At 40.6% G+C, this 27,500-nt stretch overlaps 1 protein-coding gene across 1 annotated transcript in view; it reads right to left on the bottom strand.

Moving 5' to 3' along the window:
* LOC138043387 (fibrocystin-L-like) overlaps window positions 1-27,500 on the bottom strand; it is an 88,367-nt gene that overhangs the window by 45,640 nt on the left and 15,227 nt on the right. The window contains exons 11-29 of the mRNA XM_068889633.1: window positions 26,122-26,220; window positions 25,042-25,316; window positions 23,407-23,658; window positions 22,767-22,848; window positions 19,174-19,464; window positions 18,644-18,981; window positions 17,402-17,696; window positions 15,516-15,815; window positions 14,562-14,839; window positions 12,308-13,397; window positions 10,733-10,797; window positions 9,650-10,262; window positions 7,502-8,331; window positions 5,783-6,458; window positions 4,299-4,877; window positions 3,378-3,857; window positions 2,432-2,725; window positions 837-987; window positions 213-736 (exon numbers count right to left, since the gene is read on the bottom strand). Coding sequence (XP_068745734.1) covers window positions 213-736; window positions 837-987; window positions 2,432-2,725; window positions 3,378-3,857; window positions 4,299-4,877; window positions 5,783-6,458; window positions 7,502-8,331; window positions 9,650-10,262; window positions 10,733-10,797; window positions 12,308-13,397; window positions 14,562-14,839; window positions 15,516-15,815; window positions 17,402-17,696; window positions 18,644-18,981; window positions 19,174-19,464; window positions 22,767-22,848; window positions 23,407-23,658; window positions 25,042-25,316; window positions 26,122-26,220 — 7,512 coding nt within the window. The remainder of the gene's footprint in view (window positions 1-212; window positions 737-836; window positions 988-2,431; window positions 2,726-3,377; window positions 3,858-4,298; window positions 4,878-5,782; window positions 6,459-7,501; window positions 8,332-9,649; window positions 10,263-10,732; window positions 10,798-12,307; window positions 13,398-14,561; window positions 14,840-15,515; window positions 15,816-17,401; window positions 17,697-18,643; window positions 18,982-19,173; window positions 19,465-22,766; window positions 22,849-23,406; window positions 23,659-25,041; window positions 25,317-26,121; window positions 26,221-27,500) is intronic.

Genomic DNA, 27,500 nt, shown 5'->3' on the forward strand with positions numbered 1-27,500 from the left:
CAATGAAGTGTCCCCCAGGAAAGCTGGCGGTATGTGTTTCCCCGACCCTACTTCTCAAGTGAATCAACATATCAACCTTAACCCTTTCCTTTAACCTTTTTACCGTTCACTTTTGCCTAAAGCGGGAGTTAACGCAAATTATTCTAATTTAATTCTGCACAAAAATGCACTCGAGTAACACATTTCATAGCGCATTAGGTTTGTCCATTTACCTGTTAACGTTCCATCGAGATCCAAAAGTACAGCCTCGTGCTCCCATTTAAAGCCCACCTTATTCGGTGAATTTATAAACTGTAGCTTTTCGAATCTTGTAGTATAGCCTCCTGCCCTCTCCCTGCAGAAAGAGCATGCACGCAAAACAGCGCACGAGCCTGCATCAAAGTTCACGAACGTGGTGTTGGAGACAGTGAGGCGAGAAGACATAGGAGCGACGAGACCACCCATGGTACACGCTGAAGGATTTTCACTGATAGCACTATGCCCAACCACAAGGCAGTCCTTCACTAAAGGACCGTCATATCCCCAAGGACCCGCCACTTTAGTAAACTCCAACCCAGCTTCTGAGTTGTCCATAACTGTAAAGTCAATCGTTTGAATTGCTCCACCGTTTGTAAGTTCGAAGCCTTTGAGGTTATTGTAGGCCAGCAAAGTGTGAAACTTCGCCGGTGCTGATATTCTGGACCCACAACCGCCCCCTCGCCTTGGGAAGTAGTCTTTGAAAATCCACACACCGTACCTAAAACAAAAATAAATAAATGAAAAGTGAAACAAAGGAGGAGCGCTAGGCCACCAAAACAATGGTTTGAACTTCTGAAATTTCCAGAAAATCAGTTTACCCTCCAAATGAATGAGCTGAGTTGTTCTGAAATTCACCCAGAGGAGCGTATTGTGAACAGACTGAAGGAGTAAATGAAGGGCCTCCAGGATGGATCGGGATATTGTACCAATATCCATGGTGAGTGCCTCCTGCCGCTGCATTATGACGAACTGGAAAAAAACGAAAAATACTGAATGCCATTCTTGATCAAATTCGTAACGGTGATCTTTACAATTTCTGTTTGTTATCCACCTGTTTCGAGGTAAAGAATTTCCCATTGAGCGAAAAGGGGTTACCTTTGCAAAAAATTGTTCCCTTAACAATATTCCTGGAAAATGAACCCAAGGCCTGTTGTACAGGAAGTTGATCACTTTCTTTTCCACTTCTCTTGCTCTATAATGTCACGACCACGAAGTTACACAAAGGATTGGAGACTCTTTGTTTTAGGCAGAAAAGTCCCATCAATAGAGACAGCAAATCCGCGGATGCTATTTCTGACGTCCGGGACAAGTGGCAACGCCCTCGTTACCAACGACTTTATTTAAAATCCCCTTCTGAGTCCAGGACTGAACGTCATAATGTGCTAAGTATTTACGACAATAGAGTTAAATGTTAGCGTTCGTGTTATTTTTTAGTTAGAGTTTTTGAAACTATTTATGTTTACTTGAGGAGTAATTAACCAGGCGGGCACTTTATCACGTCTATCGCTTTTACTGTGTGAAGCTGATCAACAACAGCATGTATCGCGTTTAATCCTGGACATATAGATCTGTCAAAAACTCATAGGCAAATTTATTAAAACAAATAATACTAAGAAACTAAGAAGTGCGTCAAATTTACCTTCAAAACTGAGAGAATCCGATGCAATTCTAAGCAAAAAGCAAAACGGTTTCTTATGAAACGTTTGAGGACAATCTAGTTTTGGAATACGATCCATTTTATAATTAAAAAACCCTTGCCATTCACTTCTTTTTCAATCATTAGTAAATCATTGGCGAACATATCTGGAATTGATCCAAAAGGTGTTGAAAAAAAAAAACAGACAAGTGTTTAATTTTAAAAGATGGACAACCACTAAAGTGAGACATATCTCGATTGTTCCGAACGACCACCATCAGTTGAATTGTGAAGTGAGATATCATTGAGATTTGAATTTATGATAGTAATGACGTTTGATTTGCTGCAATTTGCCTAATAGCGGACAATAAATATATGTCCGAGACATTAAGCCATACAGTTCTTTCAAAAAGGCAAAGGTCAAACCAATATTAATAAGAAATAAAGTAAAGTCAGTAAGCAGGTGAAACATGCCAATTTAAATATTTTGTTGTATTAATTCATTTCAATGATTTATTTATTTATTTATTCATCCACTTTCGTTTATTTGCTTTATTTCATTGATTACTCGTTTGACCTTTGCCTTTAAGAACTGTATGGGCTTAATGTCTCGCGCATCTACTTATTGTCCGTTGTAACGTAAATTACACGTCATTACTATCACAACTGTATCTAACTTCACAACTGATGATGATCTTTGAACGACCGGAATATGTTTTAACTTGACAGTGATTGTCCATTTTTATCCGGCTGGAATTGCTCTTGGTTTCTACTTACTAGTGTTGTTTGGATTCGTCACCCAGAACGTTGCCGGTGTGACATCAGTATGAAGAAGAGTGCTTGAAGTCTGCACAAACACTCCCAAGTTAAATTGAATTGTATTCCCAGTCTCTATGCCGTCTTCAATAAAGTACCCGTGACCCATGACATGATAGGCAACGTTATGTTCCACTATTAATCCAGTCACGCCATGTACTGTCACTGCGCGATTAAAGGTGTGATGAATTGCGCAGCCGCGGACATACGACTCAGACACGTTACCACTCAAGTGGAAATGTATAGGGTATCGACCTTAAAGATAAAGAAAAACTCGAATTACTAGAGCGGAAATTATCACAACAATGATAATGTTGATAAAACCTTAGAGAGTCTTTTATTATGGCGGAAGATCTTAGAAATACCTATATTATTCAAATTTTGTGTTTTTCAGACGGAAAAAAATTAATGAGATCCATGCGATGTGATTGGATGAGGAAGCTGGCGTGCAGGGGGCTGGATCCACCCTCATACCTGGCTCAGATTTGACCCCAAGTCAATTGTTCGATTAGTTTGTGCATAATAAAAAAACTGGTGTCTTATTTTCACGGTTCGCCGGAGAGCATTGTTTGCTTCCTATGGCCAAGGTCTTTAGTACTGCCGGAGATCCGGAGATCGCACATCTTTTCGTCGATGCCCTAGCTCTTTAGGAATTTCCGCCAAAAATCTACCAAGTTTACTATGTAGTCCCATTGAAACACGGACACTTATCCCAATTTAACCAGACCAATATTTGATTATGATATTTTTCCTATATTTTCACTTAACATATAGAGGTAACTGGTTGCCAGTTGGTTTAATACGAGTCTCAAGTGTCGAACTAATCAAACACCCAATCAATTGCTCCCAAAATCAGGTCACTTTAGGCCTTTTTATTCTAAATTACACCTACGCATGGATTTCTTACCCAATGAAAACGCCTGTCCCGCCTTACGGACTTCAATGTAAGACAGTCTACCAGTTACCAGACCCATACTCTTGCGTCTTGCGTTGATCATAATCTGGGCACCAAACTGTCCGCTTTCCTTCTCTTCGCCATATCGGCCCCGGAAACATGTCTGAACTGCAAACATCCCTGGATCGAATCCCTCGGAACATTCCGGAATATTTTTGGAATAGCCGTCGTCTTCCGATCCTTCAACGACTACATTCCGAGTAAGAAGTCCGACCTCTGCTCGTGTCTCTATCCGCCTTCCAGCGATGTTCTGCACAATAGAAATGTGTTTATATTTAACCGATGGGGTTACGCCCAGGGTTCGTCCATCATCGGACACGCTGGTTATAGTGAACTCTTCGTTTTGTGCTGGACTTCGGCTTGTGGAAGCAAGAACTATCTGGTCGCCAACACTCCATGTCACTGCCTGTTTCAAAATTAGCTGGTTATCACCTTGGGATAAGAGAACAAAGCATCGGTCACGTAATGAGATACCAACTCGCACGCAAATACGCAATGACGGACGCACCTCTCTCGCGTAAGCTGAGAGAGAGAATGAGAGAGAGCGTATTTATACCGTACAGTATGTTACGAAGAAGTTATAATAATAATCAAAGACAAAGACAAACGAAAATATAGTAACTGGTCACCAAAATAACTTAAGAGCTAAGCTAGTTGGGTGGCTCCTGCTTATTGACTTGCTAACTGCATTTGGGCTTCAATTCTTTTACTGTAAAGCCAAAACGACTGCAATCAAGAGTCCTAATAACTTCAGACGTTTTTCACTAGGGATTAATTTTGTGGTTAGATATAGATTAGACGGAGTTAAATTTATTCAGCTTAAAGTGGATATTCTGATTGCCTCATATTCAGGTAACCGAGTTTCTTACAAACCTGGTACAGCTGTCTGAGTCAAATGTGTCCAAGTGATGGGGACGACCTTGCCATGCAAATCTAAGGTCCCTTGTCTCACTGCCAGCACTTTAGTTCCAAATATAGGCAGTAGCTTGTCATGTATGTTACCATGCAACACGATCTTAGCTTTGTGTTGAAAGGGCTTCGTCTCCGTGCCAACCTGGAGCCTCCCACCGTCAACAATTAGAATTTTCTCAGCGTTGAGGGTGACATCTTTTTCCTCGAAAATCAACTCTCCTCTGATAACAAGAATTGTGAGCACTGGAGTATCCTCGTCTAACAGAATTGTTTGTCCTTTCAAGATTTGCACACCTTCTCCTTTGCCAGGCGGGTTCTTGTAACCCCATGTGTACGGCGAAGACCAAACGTCTATGTACCAAAAATCTGCGTGGTCCTGGGTCGCAAAACCGAGATTCTCAACTTCCACTCGTACCTTGGTTTTGGTGGTACCTCTAATAGGCCCGGTTACACAGCGGATCTCGGTTTGAGAGAAAGAAGTTATTTTACACGGGATTCCAGCGATTGTGACCTTGTTTCCACCTTGCTTTGAACTGAATCCTGAAAGAGTAAACAGCCATTAAATTATTATTAACATTCCGCTTGAGCCCGGAATTTCTTCATCGTCATTATCATTTATCAATGATACATCAAAGGACAATGGCCATCGACAGTCATCAATAGAACACGGAGTCCCTTACACAGGTCGACATTCGAGCGTTTAACCTCCCAGCCATGATATATCAAAGAGAACAGACCACAACACCGGGAACGCCATGCCCTGCACTTTGCGAATATTGTGTGGTTTCTTTTACTTGTCCCCTGGGGCTATGACTATCCAAGGTAGTGAGACGGGCCTACAGTTTATCGTCCTTATCCGAGAAGAATAGAGAGTCTAACCATTTGCAGATATCGTTATAAGGGTAGCACTTCACCCTCAGTTATTTAAAAACCCTGATTGTTTATCCGGCCGGAATTTTGATCCCACGATCTACCCCACAGCGGTCCGATGCTCAACCAACTGAGCCAACCGGTCAGCGAAGGTCGGTCAACTTGTTAAATTCCTTATCTTACTGCGGTGATCTTTCTAACTTACATTTCAAGTTGCACGAAGACATTAACCAGCCACGTTCCAAATTCATATTGCATGCGTGACACAGAACACTTATGCACTTTCTATCCTGTTCAAGTACGTCCCAATTGCTTAAAAGGGACTTATAAGAATGACCTTTAACGCGGAATAATCAAATACGCGAAGTGAGGAAAAGCGGGACAGCAATTTCTTTAGCTACTGATTGGTTGCATCATGATATTCAGATTAACCACCACGTTAAAGAAAGGGAGTGAACTGCAGCGTCGCTAAGCGTTCTTTTACTTTTACTGTACTTATAATCTTGTATTATGCTTCCTAGGTGTGATATCTTGGCACGATAATTAACGCCATAACTACTCAACTAAACTCTTACCGTTTCCTGTAATGGTTATCTCCACCCCACCTCCTGTGCCACCACGTAATGGGCTCACTGAAGCAATGCGCGACGTAAGAGACTCTTGATACGTAAACAATCCAGCATTAAAGGAAAACAACTTGGAATTTTGCTCAACAGAAACGTAGCATGGCACATCGGGGTTATCTTTCGTGCCTGTATAAGCAGGAACCTCACAGTAGATCTCACTGAATGAGCTGTTAATTGTCCCACAAGGGTTGCCGCATATTTTGATTACAGCTAATGAAGAAAATCCTTGACCTTTAATAGAAATAATTCGACCACCTCCAAATCCACTGATGTTTGGTGAAATGCTATCAAAAGACATTTCGTGTTCAAATGTAACTGGAGTGTCAGTTGGATAAGCAGCCAATCCTTTGCCCTTCACGTGCAGAATGACGTCAAAAACCCCTGCGGGCTCATTTTCCAACTTACAATTCAAACTATGTTCGCTGCTCTTAAGAATGTTACACATGTTGTTTGCAATTGTCACGTGCATGTTGGCAGGGTTTGAACTGAAACCGGAACCGGAAATAGCGATTATTTGTCCACCTTTTCCTCTTGAAGGAGAAACGGAAGTCACATACGGGGTTGTAAATGTGCGATAAGCGTAACGTAGACGAGGGAATTGTATGTTGTTTGCCTTTACCACAACCTGAAATGAAAACCACAATGACAAAAAATATGCACTCTTCCTTCGGTTGTCTGGGGGAAAGATCACGACATATTTGGCTGATTTAGCAACAGAACGGGAACGTCAGTGGCGACGTCGCGCGCAGCAAAACTACCAATGAGAATTTAGAATAGAGAAGAAAAGAGTGGAGTCTATTCTATTCTGAATTCTCATTGGTGTTTTTTCTGCGCGCGCCGTCGCCACTGACGTTCCCGTTCTGTTGCTAAATCAGCCTATTTATCTATCAAGACGCAAGGAAGAAAACCACGATTGACAAGACTAGCTTAAAAGGTAAAACTTAAAGGTTGATAAGAAAATTATTAAAAGCAGAAAAAAATAAGCACTCATCTTGGTAAAGCAGGCCTACTTGTTGGTTGCATAAGAAAGGTAGGAATGTTCTCGCCCTACGTCTTAACCCCTAAAGTGGTACTATGACCAAAAAATCACTTTTCCTTTTTCTTTGGATTTCAAAACTATGGTAACTGAACACTAAGTGCCCAAGTTTTAAGCCTTGATTTGACTTTTTTTTAAACTGGAATTTCCCTATTTAATGGTCCGCCATTACCAACTTTGAAATTTTGAGAGAACTGGATCGAGGAGAAAATGACGTCAAAGACTCAATAGTTTAAAAGTGCAATACGTGTGTACGCGGATGGATTAATATGCAGCATGGGAATTTCGGGCTTTCAGACTTTTAAACTCATGTCTTGCATATATAATAAGTGGCGTTTACGCGCCAAAATCTTGAGCTACTGAGGAAATGATTTCACTTTTCCTAGATCCAACCTTCTGAGGTCCAATCGGTAACTTTTAAACGCGGGTAATGGCGGACCGTGAAATCTAAAACTTACACTCAAAATAAATAGCCTTTGGATAAAAAACAAAGCTCAAAATTTTGCCATTCAGGAGTTACGCAACATTTTTTCAGAATCTCAAGATAAAAGGTTGGTTGGGGCAAATGTTTTTCCCCAGTGAAGAAACAAAAATCCATTATCGCCAAACAGACAACTCATGTCAGTAAATACCTCAAAAGAGCCCGTTTGGTGCGCCGAGGTCCTGCAAATGACTTCTGAAGAGGTAACTTTTATAACGGGACAGTTGTTAGCCCCAATTTTGACCACTGTCTGACCATCTGCTGGATCAAACCCACTTCCATTGATTGACAGCACCGTTCCGCCCATTATGCTTCCTTCAGTTGGTGTTATGCCATACACGACAGCGGAGCTTGCAATGATCGTAGATGCTCCAGCCTCAAACATGGCAAACCCTTGTCCAGCAACACGAATTTCCAACTTATGGTTTCCTGCCACAATGGGACCAACCCGACACGAAGCCGAATACTGTGACGCGGATGTTACTGTGCATGAAGTGTTACCGATTTTTATGTGCAGATCCGACTTGTCGCTTGGTAATCCCGAACCGTATATACCAATGATGATATCGCTTCCGACAATCACTGAAGGAGTAACGGAATCTACCTTTGGGGTCACCGCGAATGAATAACTGAAGGAACAACCGACAGCAGATTCACAGCTGCTTTTTAAGGCATTGACTTTCACAACGACTGGAAGCGCTTGTGAAGCATCCCAAGCAGATGTTTGACATTGAATTTCAGAGTATGAAATGGCCACAATTTTACACAAATCTGCACCAATGTAGACAGCAGTCTGTTTGCTTTCAGAGGTGAAGCCATTTCCCTTAATTGTCACAAGTGATCCCCCCATCAAAGAGCCAGTCGTTGGGAAGATAGATTGGATTGATTGCTGGAGAGTGAAGGTGGAATTCACATTTTGTTCTATTGCAATGAAGGCAAAACCTCTGTTGTTAATACGCACTGAAACCGGATGAGGTATGCCTAAAAGAGGGGAAAAAAAGACAAGTTAACATTTAAAATTTAAAGATGTCATATTTTGTACAGGTGAAGGGGCAGGTCTTGTGCTCTTTTCGGCTCAAATGAGGATTCCGTTCTAGTTTCATAAGGCAACAAAAAAATCAGTTGTTTTTCTACTCGAGACAGACTCTCTTATAAATGCCAGATGGAATAGCTTTAAGTTGAAGAACACTACTGCTCACACGAGAGTTTGAACCGGCGATGACCGTGCGATTGCGCTGCTACAACAACTGCGCTACCAAGCATTGCAGTTCGGCGTACATCATAATACGGTTTTCACTGAGGTAGACAAAGAAAAATAAACTGAGACATATTGTTACGCGTTTTCTGTTCTATCACCGGCTGCATCCCTTTGTGTTGTGTCTGCTTCGTTTGAATTTCTGCTCCTATGTCAATTTTCACTTCCAATTGTTTTTCTTTTTGCCCGTCACGTTATTCCAAACCACTATATAACAAATGTACGAAACAATGATTCCACCGGCGAACCATTCGCTTCGTTACTCTTGAAAAGAAATGATGGGATTTTTTTTTCCACCGGTGAGCCTTCCACAACAGACCCTTCTCCAAAATAGCGGCAACGGAAAGAAAAACTGATACCAGAAATAGAAGGAGCACCTTTACTAGTACCCCTGCAAAGTTTCAGCGTATTAGGTGTTATATCAGCTGAGAAAATGTAAGTTGAAATTTGACAAATTTACAGACGTTTGTATGACTGGGGGTATACGCCATACCAGTCATACAAACGTCTGTAAATTTTTCATTTTTCAACTTACATTTTCTCAGCTGATATTACACCTGATATGCTAAACCTTTGCAGGGTTACTAAAGTAAAGGTGTTCTTTCTAGTGCTGGTATACGTTTTTTATTTTAACTTATTTTAATTTTCGGCCGCCATTTTGGAGAAGGGTATATAGAGGACAACGGAGACATCAGCGAAAACGGCACTCTAAAATATAACTTAGCGCTATCGAAAGTATTTCGCGATTATTCCGTGTTGTTCACCTTGTACAACACGGGCGAACTATTCTGTAACCTGGATGGGTACGAACAGTTTTAAAGTAAAAATAGCGGAAAACTGAATGAGCCGTGCTCATTGTTATATGTTCACGTTGCCGTCAAAACCTAAAATTTGGTGATTTAATGTAGTTTTTTTTTGTGGAGTAAGGCAAAGAAATGCACCGAAATTCGTGCTTTTTTGACCAATACGATTTTTGCTTTCTGGTGTTATCGTTGCTGTAGCCGTCGTCTTTGCTTAAACTCCCGAAAAACACGCCAGTCTTACCTGCTGCCAATTGACGTTCAGCTGTTGTCACCAAGCACGTGATTTCATTCTCAGAGGAGTTCTGAACTGCACAGTCATGTGATCCTATTTTTACTTCGTTGAAACACTTCTCATTTCCAAAGCCAACGCCGTTTATAGTAAGAATGGTTGAATTTTTTCCCCTGTTCGGACTAATCGACGTTACTTTCGGCGTGCTGCATTTCCCAAACGTAAAACGGAAGGAAGACTGGTTGCTTGGCAGCACGTCTGCAACAGCGCAGCTTGTTATCCCACTGGTAACGCCTGACAGACAATCACTGGAACTAGAATGTGATTGGCTGTTATCAGATTTGTTATATGGAGCAGTAAAACCTCCTACTTGCACCTTAACATCAAAGGCATCAGTTTTCAGATCGTTGACAATGACTCTTGCTTTCATGTTTATAACCCCGTGAGGATCTACTGGCCCGCTAGAATAGAAGTATGTGCCTGCCACGTTAAACTGAGTTTTGAAGGCACCGTTTCCACTGCGGCTACTCTTAAAACCTTCTCCATCATACACTGTGCTGATGGAGTCACGTGTCTGATGCACACCAAAGGTCAGGCCAGTCAATTCAGCACTTGTCCATTTCCACTGAAAGATACACAAATAAATTGAGATTAGAATATCCTAACACCGTCAGAGTTTAGGCAAAGGTGACCACAAAAGCAATTACAGCGTCAGTTAGTCTATCACCAACGCATTCGCCTTAAATTTGCGTTTACAATTTAGTGCATTTCATTGTAGTTTACCGCGTTTCTCAAAATAACAAAAAATTAAGGTCTTGCTAAAAACTGGTGAAAAACACGTGAAGATGTTATATATGTGAATTGTTCGTAACTTCAACTTTTTCCCTGAAAATAAAGTAGTGGCATGATTGCACGAGTTGGAATTTAACTGACTTAATTATCAAAATACAAACCATAAAGTGGGTTGTTTATTCAGTTGATAAAATATTACGGGTGGAGCTTTATGGACATTGAAAGTCGTAAGTGGCTCACACTTCGACTTTTTTACAAAAACGATCCACCAAAGACGAAATTTATCCAAACTATGTCACTAACCTGGACAAAGTCCCCAACATTGATGACGACTGTTTGCGGATTCCATGAATAGCCAACACCGAACTCTGATGAAAGAAGGGTTAAAATTTGAACTTTTGAATAAACACACTTAAGTTTTCTGGAACAAATGTTAAGCATGCCCAGAATGTTTTTTTGAGCGCTGATATACGATTTCTCTTTGCTATTGAGAAACTGACTTTGTTTTTAGATGCAAAAGCTGCGAACAAAATCGCACGCTACATTTAATCGTGGCTACTATAAAAGTAACTCATTGTTTCGTGGAACCCTTACTCCCAAACGTCCCACCTAAATGCTGCTACTCATGTACGAATAGACATCTGCACTTAACCTTAGCCAAAAATAACGCTAACTTTCGCCCTTACCTTTTTCTTGAAAATAAGTCTTAGAGCAAAGGCTTAGACTTAAACGGACATTTTGTGTTGGATGTCAAATTGGGTGTGCATCTAATTATTTCTGGACATAAGTGACGTCCCAGGGAGATACAAGTAATTGGAAGAGAAGAGCTTTCAAGGGAGCTACGAGACGGTTGGAGGTTCGACAGGCTGATGTTCGCTTCAAGCCAAAAACAGAAACAAAATAAATAAAACATCACTATTCATCCCAAAACGGTGATGACCTATACAAAATAACTCTCTCCAACGGATCAACAGATGCTCTGATATTTCACATCCTAAGGTGGTTTACTACAGTTTATTTTATATATACTGAGATTTTCGCATCAAATTTTTCTGTGTGAAAAAGCGTTTCGGATTTTACTTCGACCAATCAGAGAGGCCAAAGGAGTTTCTCACACGAGAAAAAATCGTTTCGTCCAATCCCAAACCACGGTTTAATTGTCGCGGGTTTTTTCTCGATAATCGCAGTCATTACAGTACCGTCTCAAACGAACAACAGAAAAACATGTCTTTGACGGGATATTCACACTCGTTGGTTTTGTATCAGAAATCTCACTCGTTCGCTGCGCTCACTCGTTCGATTTCAGATACTTCACCAACTCGTGTGAAAATCCCGTACGCGCGCGCTTTCCATGAAGTAATCTCTATTTCCGAAGAAAAAGATCACGATTTTGAAATCTGTAAATTAAAGCAAAAGGATGTCTCTTCTGAATTGTTAGTCACTGCAACTGATGTAAAATGTAATTTTACCTAACAAATAAATGCAAATCAGGGGAAAATACTAAAAATAGTGACCGAGCTCCTGGGGGACAGACTGAAAACTACACATTTCAAGGCCTTTTTCTCAAAAACTAGCCGTATGACCCCATCGTAAAATTTCAGGATTTTCTTAGCGAGAAACAATAATCATGCATAGAAATAAATAGTTAAATCTGTCAGACAGGTTTTTCGCAAATGGAAAAAACGTCGATTTTCTTCTATTTTGATAATAAATGAAATGCTGTCCGATAGATCTTTTTAAAAAAAATGCTGACAGTTTCGTCTTAGTATTGTCTACCAAATCCCAAAATTTCAACTCTAGTCGTACGGCTCTCTCAAGTGGCCATGAAAATTTAAAGTCAAAATTCTGATGGAAATGTTGAAATAGTCATAATCTTACCTGGGTGACTTCCGCTATTGTCCACTTTGTACACTTTAGAAGAGGCATCAGTCTCACAAACTATTTTACTGCTTGTGCTGGAGAGGACATGACAAGGAACATGGCCCATGTTAACTGTAACCTCTGACGTGTTATCGCTGAATCCGTGACCTGTCACAGTTACAAACGTTCCCCCAAATATAGAGCCGATCCTTGGGGAGATGTCAGTCACTTCCAAAACGTACTTAAACTGAGGGGGCCTGGTACTACTTGCTGAGTCGGCAAGCACAGCGTACCCTTTGCCATCGACGAAGAGTAACACGTCATACAACCCTGGTGGACTTGCAGGCGTTGTGCATTTTATCAGCGAATCATTGTGAAGTCTCACTTCACAAAGATTAGAGCCTATATCAATAGATGGTTTTGAGACGCCAAATCCAGTCCCCTTTATAACTAACTCCTCTCCACCGCTCACGCGTCCCTCTGAGATACTAAGTGATGAAATCGATGGTGATAGATTTGATTCATACACGAATGCATTCTTCAATGATCCAACTTCCCCTCTAACCATGACATCAATGCTGGTGTGGCCTGCTGCATGAGGTGACGTAATACAGAATATCTCAGTCAAACTGACGTTCCCTACCTTGCAAATGGAACCGCCTACTTTCACTTGAGTATCACTGGATGTTTCTCCGAAGCCATCACCTCGAATAGCAACAAGCGTTCCTCCTCCAACACTCCCTTGATTAGGGTGTATTCCGCTGACATTTACTTTATAAGTGTAAGCAACATTGCTACTTAAGGGCTTCGCGAAACCCTTATTGTGTATCTTGACGATGATCTCATGCGAACCACCACTTGATTGTCCGGCGGTGCACTTTATAGTAGTTAAATTGGAACTTGTCACCTGGCATACGCTTCCACCAATAACAACGTTTACCTCTGATACGTTGACGCTGAAATGACTTCCGCTAAGGGTTATTTCCGTTCCAGAGCTCCCCTTGAGAGGTGATACCAAGGCAAGAGATGGTGTAGCAGAAGATGAAAATGTGAAAGAGCATGATCTTCCAACACAGCTTGATGGAATACTGTCTACTAATACTGTGACCTGAGAGAAATAGGAGAAATGAAATTGCTTGGATTATAGTTTTGTTACAGATGATGTCGCGAAAATAATGCTTGATTATTCATTTGCCTAAATGGTGTTCTTATGGTTGTACGAAGATCGTTTTAACTGACAAAAATGCGGGTTCCCCATTGCCTTTACCACTTAGGTACGGCACCGAAAGCTATCTACCCCGCTGTTTGCGACCAGTGCCAATGAGAGTTCTTCTGCTGAGTATGTGAAACAGTGATGCGCGAAAAGCTTCCTAGGAGGTCCAGATATGAAGGGCACAGAGTTAAAGTAGGTCGAATCACAAGCATTTTACAAATCCTTCCTTGCATTGACTCTATAAGATGATTTAGGGCAACAACCAAAGATAATCACAGAGTATTATAAAACGGTTTATTTATAAGCCTTAAATCTCTTGAGGACGCACATCCGATTTGATACTCCGGCACTATTAAATGTAAAGCTCCTCCCGAGACGGTTTATTTAATTATCTCTTGAATATTTGCCAAAGAGGTCCCAATCCATCTTCAACTCAGCTCACGCTTGCAGTTCACGCCAGTGAAAGCTTAAGCACAACATGCGGTGACACGACCTATCCGCCTTTCGTTTGTCTTGCCTAAACGCGCCAGCATCACATACAATTTGACAAGAGCTAGCAAAAAGGCTGCTCACTCCATAACCTAAAAAGTGGTCTACATTTACATGTTCCAGCACTAGGCAAAGTCCCTTTTTGGCTTCTGCCTGTTTCTTCTTTGATGGCCTCATACACCGTAAGCCCTTTTAGAGACATCAATGCCAATCCGGCCACTTCTTGCTGGAGAGAACAGGACAGCCACAACACCGGGGACTACATCCCATACTCTTATCGAATAGTGTGTGGGTTCTTTAACGTCCCACAGGGAACTTATGATTTATGAGACGGGGCCTCCGGTTTATAGTCGTCATCTGAGAAGACTAGAAAGTCTAACCATTTGCAGATAAAATCACGAGGGCAGCACTTTCTCCTCAGTTATTTAAAGACCCTGAGTATTGGTCCGACCGGGGTTCGAACCCGCGATCTCCCGCATGACAACCCGATGCTCAACCAACTGAGCCACCGGTGCGCGGTGAAAAGAAACTGAAAAGAAAACACAAAAGTTAGGAGAAATTCGGTTTGACCTGTGGCTTGGTTTCTGCTACCCTCAGCATATCCCCGGGGATTGGCCTCAAAAACAGTCCACCATTACTGATTGTCCTGGCTTTGACTGAGACCATGTTTCCTGTCAGTCCGGTTCCATTGACTTCCAAAGCAGGTTGATCGCCCCCAGTTGTCGCCCACTCTACTGTCCATTTCGCTTCGGCGCATGTTCCCTCTTTACTGACGCTGACCTTCCCAATATTGAAGTTGCTTTCGAGAATGGACTTCAGTTCGTATGCCGACACGCTTGCAGGGATGTCTTGAGGACAAATAAACCAAAAAAATTCATTATCAATACTAGGTAACGTCATTCCGGGGTTATATATCCTGGTATCAGTATACCGACCAAATAAATTGATGGACGAGATACAAGGAGTACTCATACATTTGAGTGGATGACACCACAGACTATAGTTTGTTATTGATAGAAACAATTCGATGGTCAAACTAGGCCTCAACTTGTCAGGGTATTAATACGATCTGTGAGTACTAAAATCACATACAGGAAGATCATTTTGCTTAAATTGTGTTTTTCCTTTAATCGGTTAAACATGATAAGAGTTCGCCAGGTCCAAAAAGATCTTCCAGCAATAAATACAAGAAGAGTAATGAAACAAACAGGAAATAATTTTTTAAAAAGTAAAATAAATAATATGTTATGCTTTTTTAACACTTTTAATCTTAATGGTGGCACCAAATAAAAACATGCCACTTACGAGTTGTTTTGATTGTGATCATCAGGGCAGAGCATCTATTATGATAAACGCTTTTCTTTTAAATATGAAAAAATCTAATACGCTTTGAAAAATGCTCACTTTCAACACTCGGAAATGGCCTGTTACAGCTGAATTGCTTCCAACTGACAGCCAAACCAACAACTCACAATTGAGTGATTAAAATACAAATTCTGAACTGCATTATGCGTCGTGAATTACCATTGATTTTCTCGTTTTCAAGGTGAAGGTCAAACACTCCACCAATCGGAGGAGAAGCAGCTTGTTTACGTGATATCAGTATCTTGGTGTTTTCTGAACCGTTGATCGGTTGAAACATAGCTTCATCAGATGATGCGTTGCCGCTGACCACGTCTGCTCCAGCAATCTGGAATAAGTCAATGCCAGTCCCACAGGAAGCGGGTGTCAGTGAAACAGACCAAACACTGCGTCCCAATTTTTGAACACTTATGGATTGGATGATGTTACCACCAGGCTCAGCTGCAGGGAGCATTCTATGCACTAAGAACAAATAAAAAAGGTGAAAATTGACAAGAAATTATAATTAATAACATAAATAAAGGGTGCATTCCAAGGTCTCACTTCAGGTGACTAACAAAAGAATCATGATCACGGGGACGGCGGACTCTCCGCCTCCTCCCGTACCAACTGAGACATTTTTCTGACATAAATCACGTTTTCTTTCCATAAGTAATCTTCATTATAATATGGGACCAGAGTTTAACCGGGAAGATTAGGTCCTTGCAGGGTCATGGAAGAAATACTCTCACTCTCGTATTTGGCAAAAGTAGCTACCATTTTTCCTTACCATTTGACTCTGAAAATGCTTCTTTGCAGATGAAGTTACTCAATTAAGATTACCGCCTAAACATGGTCGCTCTCTCGTACGTCTAACAATTACGTTTGAATGTCTTGAGCCTCCAAAAAGAATCCCTAGAATAAAATCGAGATCACGATGGTACATGGGAGAGTGTTTACAGAGCGGAGAATAAGAAGACCAATATGTTTTTGGCGACATCTTACACAACCAGAAATTCATCCGTCACTTTCGTATCAAAATATCGAAATTTCTGTCGTGGGACTGAGCCATCCCGGTAAGCAGAAGTGAAGAAAAAAGGAAAGAAAAGGAACTTTATTTAAGTGTCTAATCTTCTCGCGCTGGAGCACTAATTGAATTGGGGACACTGTAAATTGAAATTAACAAATTAACGCAAATCCAACCCTTATGTTGGTTTTTGAGGAGAGGGGAAAACCGGAGAACCCGGAGAAAAACCTCTCGGTGCAGAGTAGAGATCCAACAAACTCAACCCACATATGACGCCGAGTCTGGGAATCGAACCCTGGCCACATTGGTGGGAGGAGAGAGCTCTCACCACTACGCCATCACTACACACCTTGAGTTAACATTTATGTCCAGGAATCCACGTTATTAGATACAGGCCCAATTTTGCCATCCAACACAAAGTGTCCCTTTAAGTCTAAACATTTGCTACCCGTTTGTGGCAATAAGGTAAGTCTAAAGGCTGGTTTTCACTAGCGACGGAGTCGGAGTCGGAGTCGTAGACGGCGTCATAAGAACGCTTATGACCTAGTGAAAATCAAAGATCGGAGTCGTAAGCGGAGTCATAAGCTCGAGGGAATCGGAGTCGGAAGAATCAGAACGTTCCTATTTTCTTCCGACTCCGCTTGTGACTCCGTCGCTTATGATCCAGTGAAAACTAGATTGTCGGAGTCGGAAGCAGCAGCGAAAGAACCAACCAATCACAATTCTTGGAATCGAGTATTGTGATTGGTTATACTTACGCTTCTGCTTCCGACTCCGACAATGCAGTTTTCAAAGGATCATAAGCGACGGAGTCATAAGCGAAATCGGTATTCTGCTTCCGACTCCGACAGATTGATTTTCACAAGATCGTATCGCTCTGAGCTTCTGATTACGACTCCGACTCCAAATTCGTCGATCGTTCGGTCTGTACTTGAGGACTACACTTCAGAGGACACTTTTGAATTAATTAGTGAAATTGTAATCGAATCACGATCGTCTTTTCATAAACAACCATATTTACAGTTTCTGAATGGAAACCTACCCGAAACAGCATCCCGCCAGATGTAAAGATCATCAATAAACAGGTCGGATCCAGAATCACGACCCACGGTTATGCGTTCCACATACATCTTGAAACGCTCATCAGCGCTGCTACTGAGCTGGCGGTCATTTAAGACCTTGTCATAAACGTTCATGCACAGCCAATGCCATTTGTCATCAAGGATAGGAACGAACTCATAACTACGCGAAGACTGCTTATCACTGCCGGATTTATCCGTGTATGAGATCAAAAAACTAATGGTGTTTTTAATTCTTCCTCTGTACGCGAAACACAACTGCAAAAATAAAAGAAATAACTAAGTAAAATGTTGGTTACAAAGACTTACTTTAAAACATAAACAACGGGGCCGATATTAAAATCCATCCGACATTAAAGAGCGTTGTCACCTCACATTGTTTGCACTATTTTTTATAAGGTCTAATTTTGGGGTTGAAGCTGAGTTTTCTTATATTTTTGCGATTCAAGCCTGAAAACTTTCTTAACATATTCTTTAAGTTGTGTTTAATACTAAGTTCGACTACAAACTGAGTATGGTGGTCTTCAATGCATCATTTAATAAGAAAACAACATTGTTAATGTAACAGTTTAAAAAACGTCCCTGAGTATTTGAGTTAATAGAGTATTGAAAAATAAGAGACTGCATCCGAAAAAATCATTCCATAAACCATTTTCAAATTGTCTCAGCCCTCGATTTCGAAGCGAGTAGTCAACTCTTTTGGAACAAAAATAAAATCCGATTTTCGTGAAAGACGTAACAATAGGACTAGCGTTGAAAATGAGAATGGAATGGTATAGTTCTAAGAAAATTTTCTCAGTGTTCCTTGAACATAACCGTCATGTGACATTATTGAATGTATTTAAATATGCCAATCAATGACAAAATTCTATAAAACTAGATTGACTTCATTCTGAGACCTAATGCCTTTATGAAAAATTCACTATCGTAAATCATGCCAAGATAAAATAAGTTGTTGAGAGCGATAAACTAACGGTATTAGTTTGAATTATCAACATATCGTCTCAAACGTTTTTTGTGCACGAGCTTGATACAAGAGCAATAAGCAGCGGAAACACACAGCCATGGGCTCGATTTCCGTTTATTGATGACAGAGCCTGTCCTGGATTGTTAACTCTTATTCCCAACTGCTTAGTTTTTCGTTCATTTGATGATTTAGAACGCTCTTCGTTTATTTAAATCCAAAGAACTATTGTTCAATTAACCTGTGTGTATCTTGCTACGTCGTATCCACTTAAAGTTCGTCCTGAAAGGTCTTTTGTCTTCCCGCTGTAAAAAAGGTTACCACCGAAAGGATTCTTCAAGGAAAATCGCCCACAGTATGGGCTCGGTTTGTCCACTTTTTCACCCCGCTCAGGGTCTTGCGCAGGGCGTTCAAAACCATTGTAATAGTAGGCGCGTTCAGATGGAGTACCATAATTGCAGTACCATAGCGTCATGTTTTGTAGTTGTTGCTTTATATCGTTTTCAGATGCTTCGATGTGAATTTTGTTTGACGTTCTACCACCCATTGACAGCTTAAACCAGTAGTTGCCGGGAATCCCTGCAAGGTTAAACAATTAGAAACAACATCATGATAATCGATTAACAGTATTATAGCTTGAATAAATAGAGCAGCGGTGAAACAAGTTAATGTGCAATAGTCACAGAAGACCCTTAAGACTCAAGGGTATCCGTAAGCTGCTATAATTGGAGTCTAATAAATTTTAAGAAAAAGCAAGGTATATGTGTATACCTTTCTGCAAACGAGTGATTGTAACATTCGTCGTCATATTTGACGTTTGGGAATTGGTCTGCAGCATCTTCGTGCGATCGGGATTATTAAAGTAAAACGTGATCCGAAAGGTAGAACCGTTGAATGCAGTCTTCACTTCTGTAACGTTAACGAACCCCTCATTCCTGATGTCTGTCAGGTTGTTGAGAGCGCACTGAAGGTTGCCAGCAGTCATGTTATTCAAAGTCATGCGCGGAATTGTTATTCCACCATAATTTATGGAAAACGCATCTGAACAATTGGTCGCGTTGTCTGCAAAATAAATACGAAAAGTACCTAGTTTAAAGTCACCATTAAAGTATTTCACTCAAGCTCTGTCTTACGCACCTCAACAAATCTTCCTTCAGTCTCAACATTTCGACATAGTAAGGGAATAAAGAAATTTAGTATGCACTTACCGGTACCGGAACTCAGACTCTCCAGGCCCCAGTTGTTCAAACGATGGATAGCGCTATCCATCGCTTAAATCACCCACCCAGCGGATAAACACTAGCAAAACCAATTGAGTTATCCAACTGGGGCCAGATCTATAGTCCTGTGTCTTCGCCACGACACTACAACGACGAACATGCTCAATCCAACACCGTTCTTTGCATTATTACTGGGTTCCCAGTATAGCAATCCCAGTCGAAAAATGGGTAATATCTGTTGGTTTTTTAAATTTTTATTTTTTTCCGTGTCATGAAAAGTCTTGCCTGTCACTCCCCTGCTCAGTGGTGTCTTTGTCCATAGAGTCTTCTGTGTGTATTTTGTTAGGTCTGAGGGGGCTGGGGTAATGCGTAGATTTCTCTGGTGCACACAAGAGAACATTTAATTATTAACCCGCAATGGCGTCGAAAGTCATTGAAACGCGAATGGCGTTTTAGTGGATCTTCAAACAAAATATACCCTCATGGAGCTCAAGAATGGAACGTCAATTGGATGAACAAGACAGGCGCTGAAAAGTAAATATTTGGAATCTTTAAAGCGACGAGTAATGGTCCTCGACAACCACTTCATTTTTCGCCGTTGGATCTCAAGTGAGCTTTGTTTCTAGTATTTTACTAATTGGTGTTATATAAAACACTGAACTCAAATGGTAAATTTTTTTATGAATTTAACACACATTGAAGGAATCGAACGCCTTGAATGCATCACAGTGTTTGCTCAAGTCGCATCTTAGCTGTCTGGCAAATTACATTTCCCGGTGTTTTGTACTAAACTCTGCAAAGTTAAGAAAAATTTGGAATCGTGACAGTGAAGAATTATTTGAATGAAAGCTTGTTGTCTCTTTTTTGCTTCATTATTTACGGTCAAGGTTCTTTCGAAAAGGGTTGATGTGAACTGTCAGAAATTTATTTAATTGCATATTGCATATGCGTTATGACACGGATTGTGTCTCTTGTTTGCACGTAAGCAATTGAAATAGGAAGAGTTTTTGCCTCTTATAGCAACTATGTTGTTTGTTTCAATAAAGTTTTCGCTGAAAAAGGATTTTGCGATATTTCCAGCCTTTTTAAATTTTAATATCATGTTGTTTAATTTTCGATCTTAACAAATTTGCATATCTGGGTTGAAAATAAACAGGTCTGTTGGAAGCGTGCTTGAGGTTCGACAAAATGAGCCCCAAAATCAGCAAAAAATTGAGACGCTGATGAATAATAAAGTGTGACAAATAACCTCGTCTTAAAGAGTAAATTTTTGACTTTGCAGAAATAATGGTCAACCTCAAGAGTTGGGCGATTGTGATCTTTGTGTTGAATTCGCACATTTCTTGTCAAACTTTATAACACTTGAAAGAAAAAGAAAACAAAAACCTTTTATCTTGCCATCATTTGACACAGATGCTTCACTGTTTCGCGAGTAAACACGCCGCGGTAACTTGATCACGGCGCCCGCTGAATTCGATGTCACTTTCGATTTTGCGATTTGCTTGTGCAGCCAAAAGTACAATAACAACAAATCGAACGTAGAAAAAATTCCCCAAAATGTTTGTCGCTGATCGTAAACGTTTTATATTCGCAGTTCAAAATTAATGTTGTTTTCATGTCGTAAATTTTATTGCTGATGGCAAAATATTTAATTCTCGATCGACCGTCCTGAAAACTTCCTTCTGCTCTTCCTAAAAACTGTGTATCAATATTTATTTACTTCTGCATCAATATTTGTTTTGCATAAAGCAAGCTAACAAAATCTGTACCTTGCTTAGTTCGCATTTGTTAGCGTTAAAATAGAATTTTCGGTCCAATGCTTCTGTTATACGAAGTGGTATATTTTTTAGGTCACCCATCCAGATACTAACTTCAGTGAACTTTTGTATTACAAAGCTGTCAGATGCTCAGACTGCACGCTTGAACTTGTGGTGAAAAGAAGTTGTGCGGGAACTTGAAAATGACCAACATGTCAACCCAGACGCCAATGTTTCTCGATTCCCTTTTATTGTCTTCAATCTTTCTGGGTTCAGTACTTTGCTAGTAACCACATGTCTTCTCAGGGGGCTATTTACCTAAGACGTCCACCATTGCACTACTTAACAATTATTCGCCGAAGGAGAAGTCATTATCGGTGAATATTCACCGAGACGAAGTCGAGGTGAATATTCACCGATAGTCACTTCGCCTGAGGCGAATAATTGTTTCAGTATAAATACACAGGTGATTATTTCAAAAAAGAGAGAGAGAAAAAAAAACATTTCAACGCGAAAATCATCTTCACTCACAATGGCAAAACGACTACTGGCAGCCATTTTGTCCGTCGAGGTGATTATCGGCTGATAATCCGAGATAGCGAGCCAATGAGAGCGCGCGATTTTGTATAATCACCTGTGTATTTATACTAAAATGATATACACAATACCTAAACAATATCGTGCACTGTTAGAGCTACATATTTCGCAAGGACAACTTGAATCTCCTGGAAGACAAAACGCAGCTCAGTTGACAATATGGAATGAAGCGCTGTGTTACTGCACTACCACAGGTAGGCAATGCTTGTCATGGGCTCCTGTGCTGGTATGACTTCTGAGTGACCCCTTAAATGGTCTTAATGACCCCCTACTTGAAAAAATTGCCAGGAACGCTGCGCATACCACAGGCAACCCAGTGTACGCTCACCGAGCGTCTAGTTTGCTTTAGAATTGTATAAGTCAATTGATATCTCTGTATAATAACCAAAACTAATCCTTACCTGACCCTAATTTTTCTCTAGGCTCTATTTAGGCTCCAAAGAAATATATTCAATTCATCTGAGTGCGTATTCAATCTAGGTAAAATGAGGTTCACCAATTTTTAACCTAGATAAAAGCGGATTGAACCTGCGAACGGATTTTACCGGCAACAGATGTTTACACGTAAGTGAGTTTGCGACCAGGATTTTTAAGAACTGTGATCTTCAAAGAATACGCCAGATGTATTGGTACACCTGTACAAATTTCCAATGACTCGCGATGCTAACGTTATACTTAATCCTGCATAGGACCACTTTGCCTGGAGCAAACCTTGCAATTTCCTCTAAATTTTCCTCGTTTCAGTTAGTAAATATAAATTAACAATAATCGAAAAAGATTTCCTCGTTACCTTCACTTTGCGAACATGATACAGCTTCAATTTCTTGAACTTCAAACAGCTTGCCATCATCCCAGCTCGTAATATTGATCACCTAGAAAGGAAATTGTGTGTCTTGTTTTACTTTAGATAACACTGACTCTGCTCGCTGCCCGTTTATATCCTCAAAACGCAGGAACGTGGCGATGCTACAAAATAATGACTTCTTTACAAAACTCAGCAGCACGTTATATTTCAGTTACGGGTCCTGAGGAAAAAAAACTATCCCGGCCCGGTCAAAACTCTGGGTATGTGTGATCTGATGAATCCCTCCCAGTCTGGAACTTTTTTCCAAAGACAATTCTTTCTGTTCCTAAGACCCAAATATCAATTGCGAAACTGTTCTTTTTTGCGTATCCTCAAGAAAGGTCTTATCTTTACAAAGGTGTTTTCGGTTCTCTCATTCATTGTTGCTTAATTTGTCCAGGTAAGTGCGAAGATCGCTTCTACCTTTTGTCAAAGATTCTTCCGTCGAGATGACTGGATAGTGATATTGTAATTCGCGTTTATCCGGAAACCGTCCTTAAAAAATTAGGACAACAAATGGCTTAAATCTAGCCATCTTGGCTTCAAATTTGGTCGGTTGCCATATTCATATCTGCCAATGACTCACTTGTACTTCTGGGCGTTGGACTGAAGTCATGCTTATTTCTTGTTTTTCGTTGATTGCCGAACCAATCTGTGAGTTTACATGACGAGTTTTTTGCAGTTTCACACCGATCTTGAGGTGTCTATCTCCACCATCCTGCACGTGCAAGGCCTCTATGTAGTAACGTTTTCCTTTCTTTAGGGAGAACATTGTTGACTTCTGTTCACGGAATGCAGTCCAGCTTGTGGTTGGCTTGTAACAGGAGGCAATTTTTGCCTAAAGGAATGGGTTAAAAAAAAAAGTGTTCTTAATTTTAATGAAAGAGATTCTGTATTTATCGATAGCTCAGTGGTGGCGCATCCGAACTAGCCTATCGGGTTGTAGGTTCGACTCATGCAGGAGCTCTTAGACTTCTTCTGCGTATCCCCAAGTCACCATCGATAAATGAATATTTTCATAGTGTTCTTAGTTTTTAGTCGTCCGACTTCAATTTGTCGATGAAAAGATCCTGGAAACATGGGGCCCCAGAGCTGTCCAGTAATTTACAATCTCATTTTCCTAAAAATCCTATTGACAACATTTGGATTGCATTCAGTCATCATATCACGTAACATAATCAAGATTTGTTTGCTTTATAACTACCTCATGTACAAACACCGACGACGCGTGAAAGGACAACTGAAAAGTCAGAGTACTGGGCAGGATTCGTAAACCTACGACCTCCGAAACACCGATCAGTCGCATGCTCTTCACATTGAGCTACTAGAAGAACTCCACGCAAGCTATGGTCGTTTATCTACGTCCTGAATGGACAACGTCTAAATCATGAAGCCGTTACTGCGAGTGTAATTATTAACAAACTATCAATAAAATATCCGAATAGGCTATTTTTCATGTTTGCAGTCGAAACAACGATTAACTGAGCAGTCTTTCCTCATTTCAACACACAGCTCTGACGACGGGCCTTTATACCTCAACACCTAAGTCCTTGTCATATGATAATCATATGATTTCGATTTGATATGATAATCATATGATTTCGAGTGCAATTTGATGAACAACAGTTTGAAGGCTTTGAAAAAATTTACGAGTACTTATTTATAAAAAATTGCACGAGAAAAATCACGTGATTACTTAATAATAGACGTGAAAAATATCGAGAAACCCCGTCGTGATAAAGCAGAAGGAACGCACGCTTATCACGTAATCAAGCAAAAATTGCGCCATCGAGGGCTAGCAATTGATTGGCTATATGAGGCTTTCTTTTACCATTGAACGATTATAACGCCTGGTTTTTTTTAAGTCTTTTGCACTGAATTACCTCTTTTTTACTCTGTGTATATCATTTGCGCAACAACTGAAAATTTGTTGCGCAAGAAGGTGGTAATACGCGCAACAAACCATCTCAACTTGCAACGCAACATTGTTGCGCGACAAGTTGCACGAAAAATGTTGCCCGTATTACTGGGCCTTAACTTAAAGCAATCAAGTTCTTGTGAGGATACTAAATTATTTAATTGCATGTACAATTTTGCTATCTATGTTATATCACTAGATGATTTATTTACCGGGGCATTAGTTCTCTTCTGCACAACTGGAATTAAATCAACGCCAATTCTCCCGTTTATTAAACCTAATCCCAGGTATAGGCATCCTTACCTTAGCAGACGCTGATTCATTCAAACTGAAGTACAACTCGGCTTGGTCGTCTGCCTGAATGTAAAAAGTGTAGTTATTGTCCGAAGGAGGAACAAAGAAGCCTCGGATACGTTCACTGAATGATGCATATTCGCCGAAAGAGGATTGGGTCGGAGAAGTCGCCTCAGCGATCAACTCTGAGCGGTAGTCTTCGGCAGACGTATTTAGTCCCAAAACTGCTGATACGGTTGGCGGTCTTGTGTTCTTCCATATCTCGCGTAATAACCCACGGGAACCTAAAGTTGTCGAGGAGAAGAAGGAAGTTAGGTTTCATTGTTGTAAAAGTCCGTCTTTTCCCTATCAACGGGTCATCCAGAAGCAGAGCGGTCACCCAGTAGCTTCGTTTGACACTTTAAGCAATTTTCAGGGCCAGCAGACCCACGCAGAATAAGGAATATTGCACCCTCCTCGTTACCATCTATTAGTTAAAAGTTTCAAGAACGCTTATAAACCTTCACTAAAGAAACAAAGGGTTCAAGCAATCCCCTTTATTATCCCCATACCAAAAAATGTATTTCGATTAGCATAATAACAACTGAAACGAATTACTCTTGTTTGAAGTTGCGATTCTTCGTTGTATTGTATCGACTCTTTAGACTCTCTCTTGCGTTTGGTTGGGGAGAGGGAAGAGTTGAAAAAGATTAACAGGTGTTCATTTTTCCATGAATCATTTATCACTCCATTTTAAATAAATATACAAAAATTTGGTTTATCAACGGAGTTGATAATGTAAATTGACCACCGTACAGAGATTCTAAAAGCTGACGTTTCGAGCGTTAGCCCTTCGGATTCGCTCTGACGAAGGGCTAACGCTCGAAACGTCAGCTTTTAGAATCTCTGTACGGTGGTCAATTTACATTATCAACTCCGTTGATAAACCAAATTTTTGTATACTACTTCCCCACCGACGCAGCACCACAGTTTCTTTAGAAACTACCCCTTCATTCATTTAAATAAATATAGTTCGTCCATTATTCTCTCCCCCATAAATCCACAACTGCTGAAGATCAAGAGTTTGCGCAGTCGTGCAGAATACCTTACCTGGATACACGTCAACATTTTCTGACAAGAAAGGAGGAGCTTCACCCGTTTGACATGTAATTGTGTCATTTTGTAGAGACAGTATTTCACAAGGTACTCCTGACGAAGGAAACAAAGAGAAATCATATCAGAAATTTAAAGCAATGTTTTACGTAACCAGCGAGCATCTATTTTATATTTATTTTATTTTATTAGCTTTGCTTTTATGCTACCAAAAAGAAAAAAACAAAACAAAACGTACAATCAATATATAAACTTTGACAGGGATGTTGCAACAGCTGAGTAGCCAATTACTGCGGGCCCAGGAATAAAATATATGTAAAAAGAAGGTAAGAAAAAACACTTTACATGCAGCACATTATTGGTACGTCTAGAAATCGTGTGGAGTTTCATTTCAAACAGATGGTTTTAAAAGTTCGAGGATTGTCCAGATTGCAGTTCATTCTGACAGCACGAGAGTAGTACACATAGAGAAAAGAAGAGCCTTGAAGCTAGTAAGAGTAGCAATAGCTAAGTCCATTGTGCCAGTGGGTAGGTTCCAGATTCTGGTTGTTCTAATGAAAAAAGATTTCTGATATGATGTAGTTCTACATCTCTTGGGGACAAAGATAGGAAAGCTAGTAGCCGATGCTCGAGTCGATCTAGCGCTTTCGCGCACCACCGGAACAACGGAAGGACTAAGGTGGACCAGATTATGCGTAGCCTTGTAAAAAAAATACCATGTCTAGGAGCTCATGGCAATAACATAAGGGAAGTAGTTGATTGACTAAAATGAAAGGATGATTTTGCAAAAAAATTAAGAGGCCAATCCTGTATGGATTGGTTCATCAAGGCGGTCTCCTTTATTTAGTTTTGGGATTCCCGGCAGTATAGCTTCCTGTTCATTACGTGAATACGTTTCACGACCTTGAGCCCAGGCTCTCTCACTATTCGGCTCTTGCTGCAGCAGGTCACATGAACTCGTGGTAAAACCAAACCCCGACAAATGATGGATTTCGACTTCACTACACAGACAAATGCAATCCATTAGGTTTATTTTGGTATCTTTCGGCCTCGCACCAGCAGCAAGCATGAACACCTACATGTGGAACAATAACAACAACTAATTGACTACGGGGAAACAATTCCCTGTGACACCGCCGGATACGAAAAACCAAAAAACCCCCGTGGGGGAAAAAACTGGAAACGTATTCCCCGAACCAATGCAATGCCACGATCCCTCCGGGGATTAGAGGACCTCTAGTTACAAAATAATAATGATATATAAAAGAAACAAAAGTAAATCGGACTGATGCAGGCCTAGAATGCCTCATCACGTGATGAACTGACACTTTATAGACAACGTGCTACCCATCATGCCTTACACCAATCGTACCCAG

The sequence above is a fragment of the Montipora capricornis genome, chromosome 3, assembly GCF_036669925.1.
Source record: "Montipora capricornis isolate CH-2021 chromosome 3, ASM3666992v2, whole genome shotgun sequence".
NCBI lineage: Eukaryota > Metazoa > Cnidaria > Anthozoa > Scleractinia > Acroporidae > Montipora > Montipora capricornis.